This window comes from Mus caroli, chromosome 16, assembly GCF_900094665.2.
Source record: "Mus caroli chromosome 16, CAROLI_EIJ_v1.1, whole genome shotgun sequence".
Lineage (NCBI taxonomy): Eukaryota > Metazoa > Chordata > Mammalia > Rodentia > Muridae > Mus > Mus caroli.
Window position 1 is genome coordinate 76,507,022 of NC_034585.1, and position 15,896 is coordinate 76,522,917.

The 15,896-nt window shown below is 33.7% G+C and overlaps 1 protein-coding gene across 2 annotated transcripts in view; it reads left to right on the top strand.

Moving 5' to 3' along the window:
• Positions 1-15,896, top strand: part of Ncam2 (neural cell adhesion molecule 2) — a 426,237-nt gene that overhangs the window by 380,775 nt on the left and 29,566 nt on the right. For both annotated transcript variants that reach the window (XM_021184925.1, XM_021184926.2), the window contains exons 14-15: positions 217-338; positions 11,141-11,321. In XM_021184925.1, coding sequence (XP_021040584.1) covers positions 217-338; positions 11,141-11,321 — 303 coding nt within the window. The remainder of the gene's footprint in view (positions 1-216; positions 339-11,140; positions 11,322-15,896) is intronic.

The following is a 15,896-nucleotide window of genomic DNA, read 5'->3' on the forward strand; positions in this document are numbered from 1 at the left end:
CACTTTAAGCCTAAAAGGTGTGCTAAAACATCTGAGCTTTCAAATTTATTATAGAAGTAAGTGTTAAGTTATAACACAAAGGGAGAAAATGTCTAAAGTTAATCATGAAATATCATATGTTTGTGGTACACAAAACATTGGCTTAATAATCAAGCAGTGTTCTGAGGCATGTAAAGTGAGTGAGTGCTCATGAATAAATGTCATGTTACTTCTTAGGTGAGCCAAGTCCCCCTTCCATACATGGACAGCCAAGCAGTGGCAAGAGTTTTAAAATCAGCATCACCAAGCAAGATGATGGAGGGGCTCCCATTTTAGAATACATTGTAAAATACAGAAGTGTAAGTATCATTTGACTATTATATTGTATCTTATTTCATATTATATGAAGGGTTATAGTGATCTCAGAGGTGAGTTACAAATGAATGTATAGTTAATAATGAAAGGTTAATGTTAATATTTCTATTCATGAAATTCAACATTGTATTTGTGACCTTTACTTTTATTAAGTTATGACTATAAATATTTTTCTTCCTTTTATGACTTGTGTTATTGCCTTACCAATTGATCTTAGTCCTTTTCTCCAACTCTGTGATTCATTGTATCTAATGATGGAACTCTATTAGCAACTTCGCATGTGGTTACAACATCATATCTGATAAAAGTAGCTTAAGTAAGGGATGGTCTAATTTGAGTCATGGATTTAAATATTGGTAGTTCCTCCTGGCCTATACCTACCTGGGGTTGGAAGTGAAGTAGCAGAAAGAGGAATGCTGGTTATTCAGCTACCTTTGGCCCTTAGTACATACTGGAATTTAGTCCATGAGACAGTTCTAATTGTTTCTAACCACAGTGAGTCTTCCTTTGTCCCTTAAACCTCTTGGACACATTCTCCTATATATGCCTAGAGGTATGTTTCTAGAAGATTCCTTTTAAAAAATCTTTTTGTTATTTTTGTATATGGATATTTTGCCTACCTCAGCACTACGTGCACACACACACACACACACACACACACACACATGGCTGGTACCTGGCCACTCTGTAGGATCTGGACATTGAGTAGCTTTCCTCTGGAACAACAGCTAGTGCTCTTCTCCATGGAACCATTTCTCTAGTCCCAGTAAATGATTCTTAATGCTTTCAAGTTGACAATGAAGGTCAACTGCCCAGGAGAGGAATATTAGTACATCACGCCTAAGAAGAAGTTATTATAATGAATAGATCTATTGAAAGTTAAATAAAGAATTGTCACCGACCTTTGGTAAAAGGGATCATTTTTGTTCATTCTGAACTGGTGAGTGAAGGACTGCCGAAATTAAGAGCCACTTGTGTGTTGTTAAAGGTGTTTGGGAAGGACAATTCTGCTTGTTATAGGACAGTGAGCAAGATTTTCCATGCACATTTATCCAGGTTCATTATTATATATGATACCAGTATTCACTGAGACTGATTCCTTCTTAAAACTATCCCACAAATTTCCCACAAAGAACAAAGTTTGTTTGTATTTTCTACAGATAAAATTGTGCCTCTTTATAGTAGTTGAGTATATTTTGATAGTTTCTTATAATGTATATTTTGTAAATTAAAACTATTTTTTAACTTGAAGATATAAATATCAAGGCCTTATGAAGATGAAATTGATTTGGTTTGGAGTACATCAGTAATCCATTTTATATGCCATTTTCCCATTAAATGCTAGTGTTCTTATTACAGGGGAGCTCTCTTTCTAAATTAATATATTAATTCCTCTGCCCCCTCTCCCTTCAACAACTTACATGGCCTTCCACATTCTCTTGCAAATTTATGGGCTCATAATTTTTAATGCACACACACACACACACACACACACACACACACACACACACACATGACCTGCTAAGTAAGGCCTCTTCAATGTTGTTTACTGCTATCTGTTTTTAAGGATGATCACAGATGATCATTTTCACTGCTCTAGGATTCAAATTGGCCATAAAGAAAGATAGATGTCTTTTGTATCCTCTGCCATAAGGATTCTATTTCAGTGAGCCTTTGAAAATGTCCTTGGACTACAAGTAGATCTTATCTGACAATACAATGCAATTTGATAAAGACTTCTTGGAATGTCCCCTTTTCTTGATTGAAAATTATGCAAACAAAATAATCTCTCTGCCTAAAGTACCTAGATTAGGGCTGCATCATTAATTACACTTAACAGTCCCTATGTCTCTTACCTACCTACAATTGTACTCGGGAATTTTTTTTCTTTTTGCTAGAAAACATTGATAAATACTAATGACTTCTGAGGAAAGACATCAAAAATTATGTGAACACTAGAATACAATAAAACAATAATGTGGTTATTATATTTTTCTATGAATACTTTTACTTGAATGAAAGCCATGTTTGTATAATGATTGATAGGAGAGTAACACAAAGACTACATCCAGTGCACGAAGGTTGTTATTTTCAGTGGACAGTAGTCAACATTTATATTCTAATCCTTTTAAGTCTTTATCACTATTAAGTGTTAATAAATTAAACAGACTTTAAGAGTGCTATATTCTTTCTAATTATTTTAGGACTATTATAATTTCTAGTAAGCTAAGAATACAGCTAGAAATAAAATACACTACCACACATGACATTCTTTTTCATCAAATAACCAATGCAAGAAATAACATAATAAACACAGAATTTAATTGGCTGTGTTGGGACACAGTACAAGAGCGTGCCTAGTGTGCAGGAAACTCCTTGTTTCATTAGCTGCACGTAAACACTAGAGTAGAAGAGGTCATCCCTCGCATTCCCTCAGGAAAGAAATGAAGCTTCCTTTTGTTCTATGGATTTCTCTCTTAAATTCAGTACTGACTGCTTCTTTTTGAAATATACATTGGAACTCAGCAAAAGGAAATATGATTAAAAGGTATTAAAGTAAGAAGATTTTTTTCCCTTTTGGAATTAGATGTTTATTTGTTCGGTAATCCAGGATTAGGACAGCATTTCAGAAATACTATCAGGGATGAAATTACTTTCTTTCATATTCGTCCGTTCCTGCAACAGGCTTTTATTCTTATTCAGCTCACATTATTCTCTTCAGAAGGTGGCTTTAAATTTATATTCAAGTTGTGGAGAGTCAGCAAATCAAAGGTAGCTGTATAATGTTTAGCTGATTCTGCCCACATTGTACCAAATATTATTGTAAAATAAAACTTCACCAAAAAATTAAAGTTGCATTTGTATAAAAAGAATTATGTCTGTTGTGGGCTTATTAGATGACTTAGAGTGCCAAGCCTGAAGACCAGAGTTCAATCTACAAGACACACCTTATGTAAATCCCAGATGCCAGAAAAGCAACAGGCTCCCAGGACCCAGAAGGGATGATATCAACTGAAATACACAACAAAGGGGAGAAAGAACCTGTAGAGAGCACTTGGAGAGGTTAGGCATGGCCCCCCGTTTGAGGGATGAGATCACCCACCCTTCTCATAAACTTTAACCCAGAATTGCTCCTGTCTAAAGGAAATATGGGGACAAAGAGTGGAGCAGAGACTGAAGGGAAGGCCATCAAGAGACTTCCCAACCTGGGGATTCATCCCGTATGCTGCCACCAAACCCAGTCACTATTGCTGATGTCAAGAAGTGCTTGTTTACAAGAGTCTGATATAGCTGTCTCCTGAGAGGCTCTGCAAGAGCCTGACAAATACAGATGTGGATGCTTGCAGCCAACTATGGGACTGAGCACGGGGACTCCATTGGAGGAGTTAGGGAAAGGACTGAAGGAGCTGAAGGGGTTTGTAACTTCATAGGAAGAGCAACAATATCAACCAACCAGATACCCCAGAGTTCTCAGGGACTAAACCAACAACCGAAGAATACACATGGAGGGACCCATGGCTCCAGCTGCATATGTAGCAGAGGATTTCTTATGTGGCATCAATGGGAGGAGAGATCCCCGGTCTAGTGAAGACTTGATACCCCTGCATAGGGGAATGATAGGGAGGTGAGGCAGGAATGGGTGGGTGGGTGGGGGAGCACCTTCATAGAAGCAGGGAGGAGGGTGTGGGGTAGGAAATTCATGGAGGGGAACCTGGCAATGGGGATAATATTTGTAATGTAAAAATAAAATAACCAATACAAAAGTTAAAAACAAAGAATTAAAAAGAAAAGAAAAGAAAAGAAAAGAAAAAGACAGCAGCAAATGGTTACAAATTATATTCTGCCATTTCCATGAGCAACTTGACATATTGAATGCCAATACATATAAATGCATGTACACAAAACAAATGCATGAGGTAAACATGATTTCTCTATAAATTTCTTAATATAAGGTGATTTGCTCAGTAGTCTTATTTAGTGAAACCAATAACTGCTTGAAATGTTAGGCACATTCATTTTATTACTCTAGTGCTTATCATATTTATTTGAAAAAGACAATAGTATTTTGTCTTGTATAACAACATGGTTTTAATAATTCAGTTTCACAGTGTAACACACTTCACATTCTTGGTTCCAACTTACTAAATGTCTAATATTAGCCCCAGGCCTAGTTGAAGGCAAAAACCTGTTTCCATTTCTAGCCAATCATTGTCAAAAATTTATATTGTCATTTAAGATTTTTAAGGATATATATGTGACATTTTTAGTTTTTATTAAAAACATAGTTATCTATAATTGATGCACATTTAAATGGCAAAAGTTAGTTTTCTCTAATGGAGTCTCACTGGGGGATATTAACCACTCATAGGCCCAAGCCTAGCAGCACATGGCTTATAAAATATAAAAATGGTATTTATAACTGTCATCAGAGAAGCTTTGTCCAGGTACTGATGGAAACTAATGCAGAGTCCCAGAGCCAGACATTAATTGGAGCTTAAAAAGTTCTGTGGAAAAATGGGAAGAAGGGTTAAAAGAGCCAGAAGAGTCAAGGACACCACAAGAAACCAACAGCATCAATGAAACTGGGCCCATAAAGTCTCAGAGAAACAGAACCACCAACCAGAGAGCACGCATGGAGCAGACCTAAGCCCTACGCGCATAGCTAATAGTTGTTCACTCAGATCTTCCTGTGGGACTCCTAGAGCTGGAGCAGAGTCTGTATCTAACACATTGTCTGCCTTTGGGTCTCCTTCTCCTAACTGGGCAGCCTTGTCCAGCCTCAACAGAAGATGCCCCTAGTCTAAATGCAGCGTTATACGCTAAGGCTGGTTCTTACCCATGGGCAGCCTCCACTTTTCTGAGGAGTTTGATAATTTTTTTTTGGTCTTAGTTGAGTTTTGTTTGTACATTATTATTTTGTATTTATATTTTAAATGATCTGATTTTGTGTGGCTACGAGGGTGTTTTTTGTACTTTTTCATTGATATTTCAGTTTTCATTCTGATTTATTCACTTTTTGTTTGACCCTGTTCATTTGGTGAGGTGGGAGGGGGGATCTGGGAAGGTGTTGGTTGGGGAAGGTGAAACCTTGATTAGATATTTTGTGTGAGAAATATCTTCAGTGGAAAAAATGAAAATGAAAAAGATCTAAGATTATTATACATTTCTGTAAATTCATTTCCTTTTTCTAAGTATAGAAGAAAATGGATCTTCTCTAAGAAGCTATGTATGTATAAAATACTTATTGAAGCATGTACTTATAAATCATAATGAGGTTAATAATATTGAAGTGATTCAAGTTTATAAAAATGGTAATCAATATACTGCAATTTGCAAATATTTGGTCATCAATAGACTTCAATTTGCAAAGACATTATATATAGCATTGTACACCTATATGAAATTCCAAACAAAAAGGAAAATCGCAATTAGAAACTGAATACATGAATATTTATCTTTAAAATTTGTCTACTTTCATTCACTATGCACTTTTCTTCCTCCTATCAAGTTAATGTCACAGGTCCCTCTTGTTGCTACTAGATCAGTGACTACATTAAGCTTCTAAAAGAAAACTTTTAAGATTGTCATGGTGCAGTATGGTATTGGCCAGTGAGGTGAGAATTTCTCACATCATAGGATGACAACATAGATACAGACAATTTTTTCAACAATTGAAACAATAACAAAATTGATAGAATTTGTGCAGTATCTCACATTCTTGTTCTTTTTGTCATTAATCTATCACGGTATCCACCTTCCCAGTTCCTCAGAAGAATTGCCCTTAATTCCATCATGGAAATGACTGTTAATTCAAATGTAACAACACCTGACCATTAATCAATTCTTACATTATTGGTTTCAGTTACTGGTTCTGGAGCACTATATTAAACATATAACTAGAACCATATTACAAATTTTGAAAAGCAAGTATTTGCAACCTATGTGTTATTTCTTTAATTATTTCCCTTTATAGTTAACCAAACATGAAGTGGACTTCCTAAATATTCCTTGAATGACCAATGGAAAGTGGAGAATTTAGTTTACCTGTTGGAACACAGAATCATATAGTAGAAGACAAGAAGAAAAAACTTTCAATATGTAACATATAAAAATAAAAATGTATAAAAATATAAACAATATGAAAGTATTTATAGGCAAGTAAAATATACCTCCGGAGATGGTGACAATCCCTGAACTGTTTTGTTGCTACAACAGCAACAGCTTCAATATTCAGTATTCTGAATTTGCATCAGCATAAGATTTTCTTAAGAACTAGATCATCTGTACATTTTTGAAAATACCCTTCCTATCTGCTTGCTTCTCAGGCCTCCTGAGTCCCATAGTGAAGCTGTGCTTAATGCAGTTTCACATTGTATTAGCTTATGTTAGCCATGTAATTAGTTAGTGCTCTTGTGACATTTTCAGAAATGCATATAATGTACTTGATGATTCCCATCCAAATTATCTTGTGTTGCTTTTTCCTTCCCTGGGTCAGTTTCCTCTTTCTCTGTTGTTTATTTCCACTGTCATGTCTTGCAAAGAGTTTTTAATTGTATCACTGCTGTGAGGAAAAAGTAGCTGAGAGAATCCAGGCAATCCTTAAAGTAAAGAGAGTTTTAAAACAAATACGCGGGCTCAAGAATTTCCAAGACGATACAATCAGCCACACCCCTGGGGATCAGTAATGACCAAATCATAAGCAGGACACTTAGTCTAGGGCTCGCATTATAAATAGCATAAAGGAAATCTAGTGAGCATAAGACCATATTAGGGTTCCTGATATGAGTGTCTTTCCCTTACAAGGTAAAGATTATGTTTCATAAATGGTAGTATCTATCATAGCATTAGGGTACCTACATATTTCTTATAAGACAGTATCTTCTACAGCCTCAGTCTAATGAATGTTTGCTCTCATTGGATAGTCTGTCCTTCAAGGTGTTGTTCATACTACCACACAAATTGTCAACAAGTACAGGATAATGAATCTTTCTCTGCCTTCAGTCTTGTAGACCTATGGGAAGAACCAAGATTTTCAAGATCTTAAGTATCAGTTATCCCTAAAATATACAGGGTTTCTCCATATAGCCCTGGCTGTCCTGGAACTCACTCTGTAGACCAGGCTAGCCTCGAACTCAGAAATCCACCTGCCTCTGCCTCTCAAATGCTGGGATTAAAGTCGTGCACCACGACTGGTCCCAACTTCTTATATGCATTTAATTTTAACTTCACTGAGTACAGACAAGATTGTAGACATTCTTAAAGAGAATAATTACCTGTAGCTTCCAAACCAGAAAGCACACATTATTCTAAGTAATACTGTTGCAAAGTGCTTTTATTTGTTCATTCACACATTAAGAAAACAGAATATTGTGTTTTAGAAGTGACCTAGAGTATTAAAAAGGGGATTCAAAGTTTCTATGAAGACTTCATGGACGTTAAGCTTTATAGCAATAACACTATGAGATCAAGTTATTTGGAGAATAAAGAAAAATTTATCCTAAAAGAGTAGATATGAAAATGTAAGAAGCTATATTAAATATGGGTTATATCTATATATAAATCTATAGCTAAACTTTATAATATATATACACATATATATTATATTACACTATATATAGTGTAAATGTAACTATTCATAATTTAGTAGCTTTTCTCATGCATCTGGGAGTTTTTCTCAAATTTCTGTTTAATTGACGATTGAAATATGATCATAACTACTTCCTAATGTGGGGATGCTAAATCTCTTCTAACTTCAGAAAAAGTGAAGAAAATCAATTGCATAAAATCAGTTGGGACAAGCAACATTGCTTAGGGCACACATTTTAAGTGTTAACTGTCTTTTTAAAACTATGTCAAATCTAGATATGTAAAATACCTAAATGGAACAGATAAACATAACTTATTAAAGAGTCTTAAGTTGGTGAATATAGAAAGCTGAGCCCTGATTATTAAGGAAACATATTTCATAGTTATAAGAAGTATATTATAATACATTAGCCCTCTAAAACATATTAGCATGTACATTGAAATATGTTTAAAAATATCAATTAGGAATAATTTGAAATATTTTAAAGGGTAAATATTAATGAATAATATACGATAAGAAACATTTGAGTGATTTACTTTCCTTATGCTTTTTTGTTATGAAAGAAGATAAGTTTTATTTATCTTAGTATTGATATTATAAAACACACCCTTGTCTAAAAAACTAATATAACTCTGAATCAACCTGTTAACTCAAGTTATTAATTTACAAATAGTCCTATAATAGGAAAATATCAGAACTGATAAAAAGTTTTATACCTTCTAAGTGGAACATTGAAAAGTTAATTTGCATTAATTCTGGTTACTTCTGAAAGGACATATAATGAATGGGTAAATGGACCATACAATCAAGACATTGTAGGCACCAAGAGTTACTTACTACTCCTGTGAATGTTAAATCATACATCCGGGAGTTAGATGGACCACAATGCAATATTGACATCTTGATTTCACTTCTATTAAGTCTCATTTTATAATTATTATTTTTTTATGTAAGATTTTGTTGGCTACAGTTTCTTCCATGACTTAAGAAAGGTAATGGGTTACTTCTTGCTGAGAATGAGGGAATTAAGAGGCTCATTTATGAACATAAAGCATTGTCCTTTACATGGAAAATAGGCAGTAGTGCCCTAAATCGTGGCATTAGGATGCACATCACTAAAGAAGAGCTGTCTTAACTGCGATATGGTCTTAATATTTCTTACCAAAAAATTGTTTTATAAAAGCTTTGTTCAAGGACCATGACAATATTCAAAAGAACCTGTTCTCACTGTCTAATTGGCATATTAGTAATAGTGCTACTCAGCAAATCATCTCATTTAGCTACCTAGAGGGACACTTTGCCACTCGTTATCTCAAATCATTCCCTGGACACACTTGTTCTAGAAATTAGGCAGTCTACAAATGCATAAATGAGATTCTCATGCCTAGGGGAGTATTTGGTAACGCCCACCTTAATTTTTTTTCCATTCCATATGGAGTAGCAATTAGGGGATTAAAATACCTCCTTGTCTTAGGTTGAATGGAAAATAAATTAATTTATATGGGAGAATCACCACCCCTCTCTTGGCTTCCTCACACTGTCAGCATAAAATGACATAGGGATTTAATTTACTACATTATGATTTCAAGCAACTAAGTGTTCAATGGTTGGTGATTTAGCAGGCACTAGTACAGCAAATGTTTGATTTTAGGAAATAGCATTTTTGAAAACTAGAAAAATTACATCAAATCTCTATATCCCATAATTTATATTTTTGTACATTTTGGAATCATACACGCAAGAACAAGTTGTGAGAATAATCTTTGCCCCAGAATAGTCTATCAGTAGGCATGATCTAAAATTTTCATATGTGACTTCCCTCAAAACAAAATAATAGTCACATATGGTCCCAGATCAGAATTTCATAGAGTGTCTCTGATCATTGGACTCAGGCCACAGACACAAGCAAATGAAAAATATCTTCAGCTTTATTCATCTTCTGTCTTTGTAGAAACCACACATAACCTTAAATGTTGGAAAATCTGACCCATGGGCTAGAAATTTCTTTCAGTCTTATGACTACAAACAACCCTTGCCAAGGACATGTGTTGAGTAACCAACACATTTATTTTGAGGCCCACAACCTGCTGTCACTGCAGTTACAAAGTCAGCTTGCATCAACATGACCATGTGCATATACACACAGGTTGTGTAGACGGGCTTGCGAACAAAGCATATGCTCTTAAAGTTTTAAAAGAGCACAAATTATGCTGTTAATAGTATCTGGGACTTTTATATGTAAGTGATTAATACAACAGAATCCAATAATTATCTTCCATTAGACAATTTAATTTAGATAAACAGGGCAATAGATTTTGCTTTATTCATTAAAGTAGCTTGGATGGCTTTTCAAATATGGAGCTATTTAAATACCAACCGCTCTAAGATTCTTACAGAAAGAATAAAATAATATATAGATAGTAACTTTGAAGATGGAAACCAGCCATGGTGATCTTAAGCTGTGCATTTTAAAACAGATATCTAAAGTTGCAAGGCTCTTGTAACTGAGACAGTATTCCTTCAAGGTTGAGGTTATCCTGTATTTTCAGTGCTTGATGCAAAGGAGGAGATGGAGTGGAAGAAGAGGAAGAGAGATAGATGTAGAGATAGAAATAAAGATAGTGATACATAGGGAGAAAAGAGAGAATGAGAGAAAATAAAGAAGAAAATGTTCAAAAATGAGCTATTTGGTTTTTCATTGTTCACGGAAAATCATAGCATTGTTTAGCATCATTGAAAATGTGTTTTCTATATTTTCCTTGTGTATTATTTCATTACAGTCATGTAAAACACTACTTAAAGTATACATCTATAAATACTTTCCTATATGGACCTCACAGATAGTTCTATTCAACAAATGTTAGTAATAGTCTCTGGCAATTATTCAATTATCCATTTTTTGACAGTTGAAAAATGACTGTAAACCTAGTTCGTGTTTGAATATAAGGAGTAAAATTCAATAAGTTGACTTATACTACTCCTTGATTAATTTGCAGTATCATTAGTTCTTGGATAGTATGTTAATGTTTATAGAGAAATATTAGAAATGATGCTGAATTAATTACATTAGAAGTTTCACACATATCCTTTTATAAGACCGAGCTAATAAAAGTATTTACAACATTCCAATAAATTGTATTTAAAGTAGAACCTTTTCATAGCACTATTTACCTAAACCTCCTTTCTCTACTTCCACAGAAAGACAAGGAAGATCAGTGGCTAGAGAAGAAGGTACAGGGAAATAAAGACCACATTATCTTGGAGCATCTGCAGTGGACAATGGGCTATGAAGTGCAAATCACAGCCGCCAACAGACTGGGATATTCTGAGCCTACTGTATATGAGTTCAGCATGCCTCCAAAGCCCAACATTATTAAAGGTAAGCAAGATGTTAGCCTTTCTTAAAATTAGCACTGCATCATCTTTTTAAACCCTCTGATATATTTGACAAATAATGAAAATTAACATAGATAAACTGAAATGTCCGTTTTAGGTTCGAATCATGATTACTGTTGCATATGATAGTGGAGTTTGACAGTTCTTGTCAGTAGGAGATATTGAATATTTAAAAAGAAAAAGATTTTATATCTTTAGCAGTATCATTGAAATGGAGATGATGAATAGAGGGGGAGGAATGAAGGGGAGGAGGACAGATGAAAATGCCCCTGAGACCATTTGGTGAAATGAGAAGAAATGTTTGCAAAGACAAGTTCTCTGCCAACCACTCGGGAGTTTGTTTTCCAGCTATGGTTGGTTTGTGTGAAGCTGAAGACAAGCTCAGCCATGCCTGACCATGGAAGTTGATATTAAAAACAAAATCACTGAGGCAGAAACAACTTAAAATGCACTTTGATTAAGAACTAGAGCTGAAGTTACAAACAGGGTCAAATAAACCAGGGAACTCTTAACCTTTTTTTAAAAATATAAACCAATCATTGATCTCTATGGCAGGTATAATCCATATTCCACTGCACATTAACATGCTAATAACATACCGTTGTTAAAATTATTCTCAGAATCATTCTATCAGTACAATGAAGACAGGGCATATGCCAAATCAAAATGATATTCAATTTTGTCAGTTAGTTGTAAATTAAAATCTTTCCTCATAATAAATATCATTATTTGATTTATGAATAAAGGTTTGTAAAATATATTTTTAAACATATTTCATTGCATATATGTGATGAGAACAAAAATATTTATTCATAAAAATGTGACTCATTTCACTTGTAGCACCTACCGTTATTAAGACATAGTATTTTCCAAGTAAGAAAATATCAAACATCATTTAGGTTATATGATTTAACTTGTAAATTTAAGAATACACTAATGGGGCATTTTTTAAATATTCTGGTCCTTTAAAGTTGAATGAAGTTTGATATCATTAATCTTTGATTAAAATACATAACACAGGTAAAAACATTTAAAATTAATTGAACTTGTAACCAAGTATTACTAATATTTATTCACAATTATTTTAAGCTGTATATTTTTAAAATTTCAAAGATAGGGTCCTCCAAATATGGGTAGTTATTAATATTATTTATTTTTTTAATTTGAAAAGTATTCCCATGATATCACATTATATTCTTAGCAGGGGGCAGGAAGAGCTGTACATTTTACAGGCTGCCTTTAATTAGTTAAATGACTGTTTCATCGCAAGTCTACTTGACTTATATGTGCTTAAATCGTGCCTTTAGGAAGTGATTGATTTTCTTATATAAAAGTGGTTGGATAGTATAGTACCACTTATCAATTTATTTGTTCTGGTAAATTTGAAATATCAGCAACCTCATCTACAATTGTATTATACTTACGTTAATTATATTCCATGCATGTCTCCTAAATGTGAATTAAATAGGATCTCAAACTAAGTCAACGTAGCTGACAAAGGAATCTAGAGTATGTCCAACTTCCTGAATTCTCATATCGGTTCACATAGGCAAATTAAATTATGATTGATTGTATCCAGCCATTTGGTGTAATTTCAAACAAAAATTTTAGTAGTTTGTAAACAAAAATGAAGATTTATGTAAAATAATAAATATGATCTTTAATATGTAAAATGAATTAATTATATGAATTTATATTGTCTTACAACATCATCATAGAAAGATAATAACGTAAATTTTTTATTTATTTAACTTTCTCAATAAAAAAACTAATATTTATGAGGATAGAAACAGAGATTTTTATCACACTATATTGTTCAATGAATAACATTCTCGTTTCCTTGTCAACTAGAAAAAAAAAATCCTGAGTGCTTCTGTAGAGAGTTTGGACATGTTTGCCTCAGGAGAATCATAGGGGTAGAGCTATGTCTCAATGGCTTATAAAAACTTTGTCATTAACTCTCAGGATCTTAAAGGTAATTACAAAAAAGTTAGTGTCACATAACAGGTGTAGTCATTATTTGCTTTGCGTTCATATAACTAAGTAATATACAACTATAAGTGATGAGACAACATGCATTGCCAACGTGATTCAGAGAGTTGATTCCAAATTAGAGTGGTCTATCAAATCCACTCTAGTTGAAAGGTTTCATGAGTTCCCTCCCTCAGTGTGACTGGATTTGGCACTGTAGGCTCCTTCCTTGTATCATCCTGTTTAGAGAATGATATAGTTCAATATCCATGAAACATGTAATGTCAAATTATTAGTCACATATTCATGTGGCAAATGATGAAAACATGGCTTGGAAGTTTATATCATGAGGCTGTGAGAATTAACAGCTGAATAGATTTTGTGGCTTGGTAGAGATCAACCCACTCAACAGTAATGTTTTAATTCCCTAAAGAGTTTGTGATGTTCTTTGAGATTTTTTTCAGCTCTAGAAATATGACAGGCCCAGAAGTGGTGTTTAAGGGATTCTTTTTAATTACTGAAAAAAAGAATCCAAAACTAAGTACCAAAAATTGTAATACAGGAAGAAGCACACATGGATTTTGCACACAACACCACCATATAATATTAAAGTCTTGTAGAGTTACTGGAGAAATGTAGCATCTAGCTTTTGCTATCCCACCTTAAACTCAGGGAATGGGCCTCGCTACCAGCTCCCACCCAGATTTCCTTGGATTCATGGATAAAAAGACAACACGGGGCACTCTCAAATCTCCCTTGCCACCCCAGGTATTCCTTAGCAGGGGGGCAGGGAAGAACTGTACATTTTACAGGCTGCCTTTAAGTAGTTAAATGACTGTTTCATCGCAAGTCTACTTGACTTATATGTGCTTAAATCGTGCCTTTAGGAAGTGATTGATTTTCTTATATAAAAGTGGTTGGATAGTATAGTACCACTTATCAATTTATTTGTTCTGGTAAATTTGAAATATCAGCAACCTCATCTACAATTGTATTATACTTACGTTAATTATATTCCATGCATCGGACAGAGTGGCCATTGGTCATTCCAATCAAAAACTATCATGGCTGCTAGGCTGTATATCCTATAGCTATTGCCTCCTTCTTCTCCAGCTCTCTCCATTCTCCCTTCGTCCTGCCCCATCTTCAGTCTTTGGTCACTGGTATCTTTATTGGTGAATCGAGAACCAACTGGGGAACAGGACCTTAGCATCACAACCAATCCCTACTGAGAAACATAAAAGTGATGGCTTGAAAGTTAGAATAAGGCATTTTGTCCTGAAGTATGCTAATGATGTTTGAAATGCTGTGGAAAAAAAAAATTGATCCAAAATGCACGATTGTCATTGCATGCAGCCTTGCCAAAGTGATTCAGAAAGAGACGAATAGCAAACGGGTTGAAAGTGTCATACACAACGATAGGGCTTGCTTCCCCTCTAGGTTAATGTTTATAAGAAGCTTGTCTTGTTGATATGGGTAAAGGAAGTGGAAATCATGAGAAAGTCAATTAAGGTCAAGAAAGCTGGACTCTTTCAGGTCTGCTGTAATAAGAACTCAGCCATAGGGTAGACACAACAGGGCCAAACTAGCTTAGGAAGGAGACGATTTCATTCTCTCTATATTGAGCAATGAGTAGAGAATCAATGTACCCAAGGGGAAAAATTTAAAAAGAAAATTATAATACCAGAATTTCATAATGTTTTAAAATTTTACTAATTGAATCCAGTGATTGATAAGTCCTATTAAGCCTCATGGGAAGTTATGCTTTTGTAGACTAAAAATTGTTTAGTTACCCTCTTGAGGTTAACTGTTAATGTAGTGATGATAAAAATATTGGAAGCATTTTAATACGTAACATTCAACAGAATTATTCTTTTCAATAGTATTTAAAAATGATCTTCATAGATTTTAATCACAATTCACATTATTTTTCTCTAGTTTTAAATAAAAGATAAATTCAAGATCTTAAAGTTTGCATATAAAAATTATAAACTTAAGTTTTTTTCTTTAAGACAGAGAAGATGTAAAATTAACATTTTTGTATATTAAGTATCATAGAATGTCCAAGTAGGTATACAGATAGTTTACTGCTAAAGCTCATAACTCATATGCATTTATAATAATTCAAAACAAGGTCCTCTGTCTAGAGTACAGATGTCAATTCTGTGAATAACATATTACTCTATGATAGTGTGCTTTATATAATTTTATAAACAATTTATTTTTTGAAGTTTTTTTTTTCTCTGTATATATCTTGGTAGCATTGTATTTCTCTCTAGTTTATGAACCTGACTTTAAAAATAGATTTTTAAATTATAATTACTTTATTTTGATTAAGGATAGCTTATTTTGAAGATATGTCTTTTTGTATATGGGGAAACAGAACATACAAAGTGAACTATATGTATTTACAATATTATGGAGCCAACTCCATTTTAATATAATGTATAAATTATACATGAATTATTAAATTATAAATGAATAAATGAGAAAAATCATTCACTTGAATATTGAATAAAAATAGTTTTAAGGAATTCATTTTATCTTTTATAATATACAAAAAATAAATTCAGAAAAATCATGATAT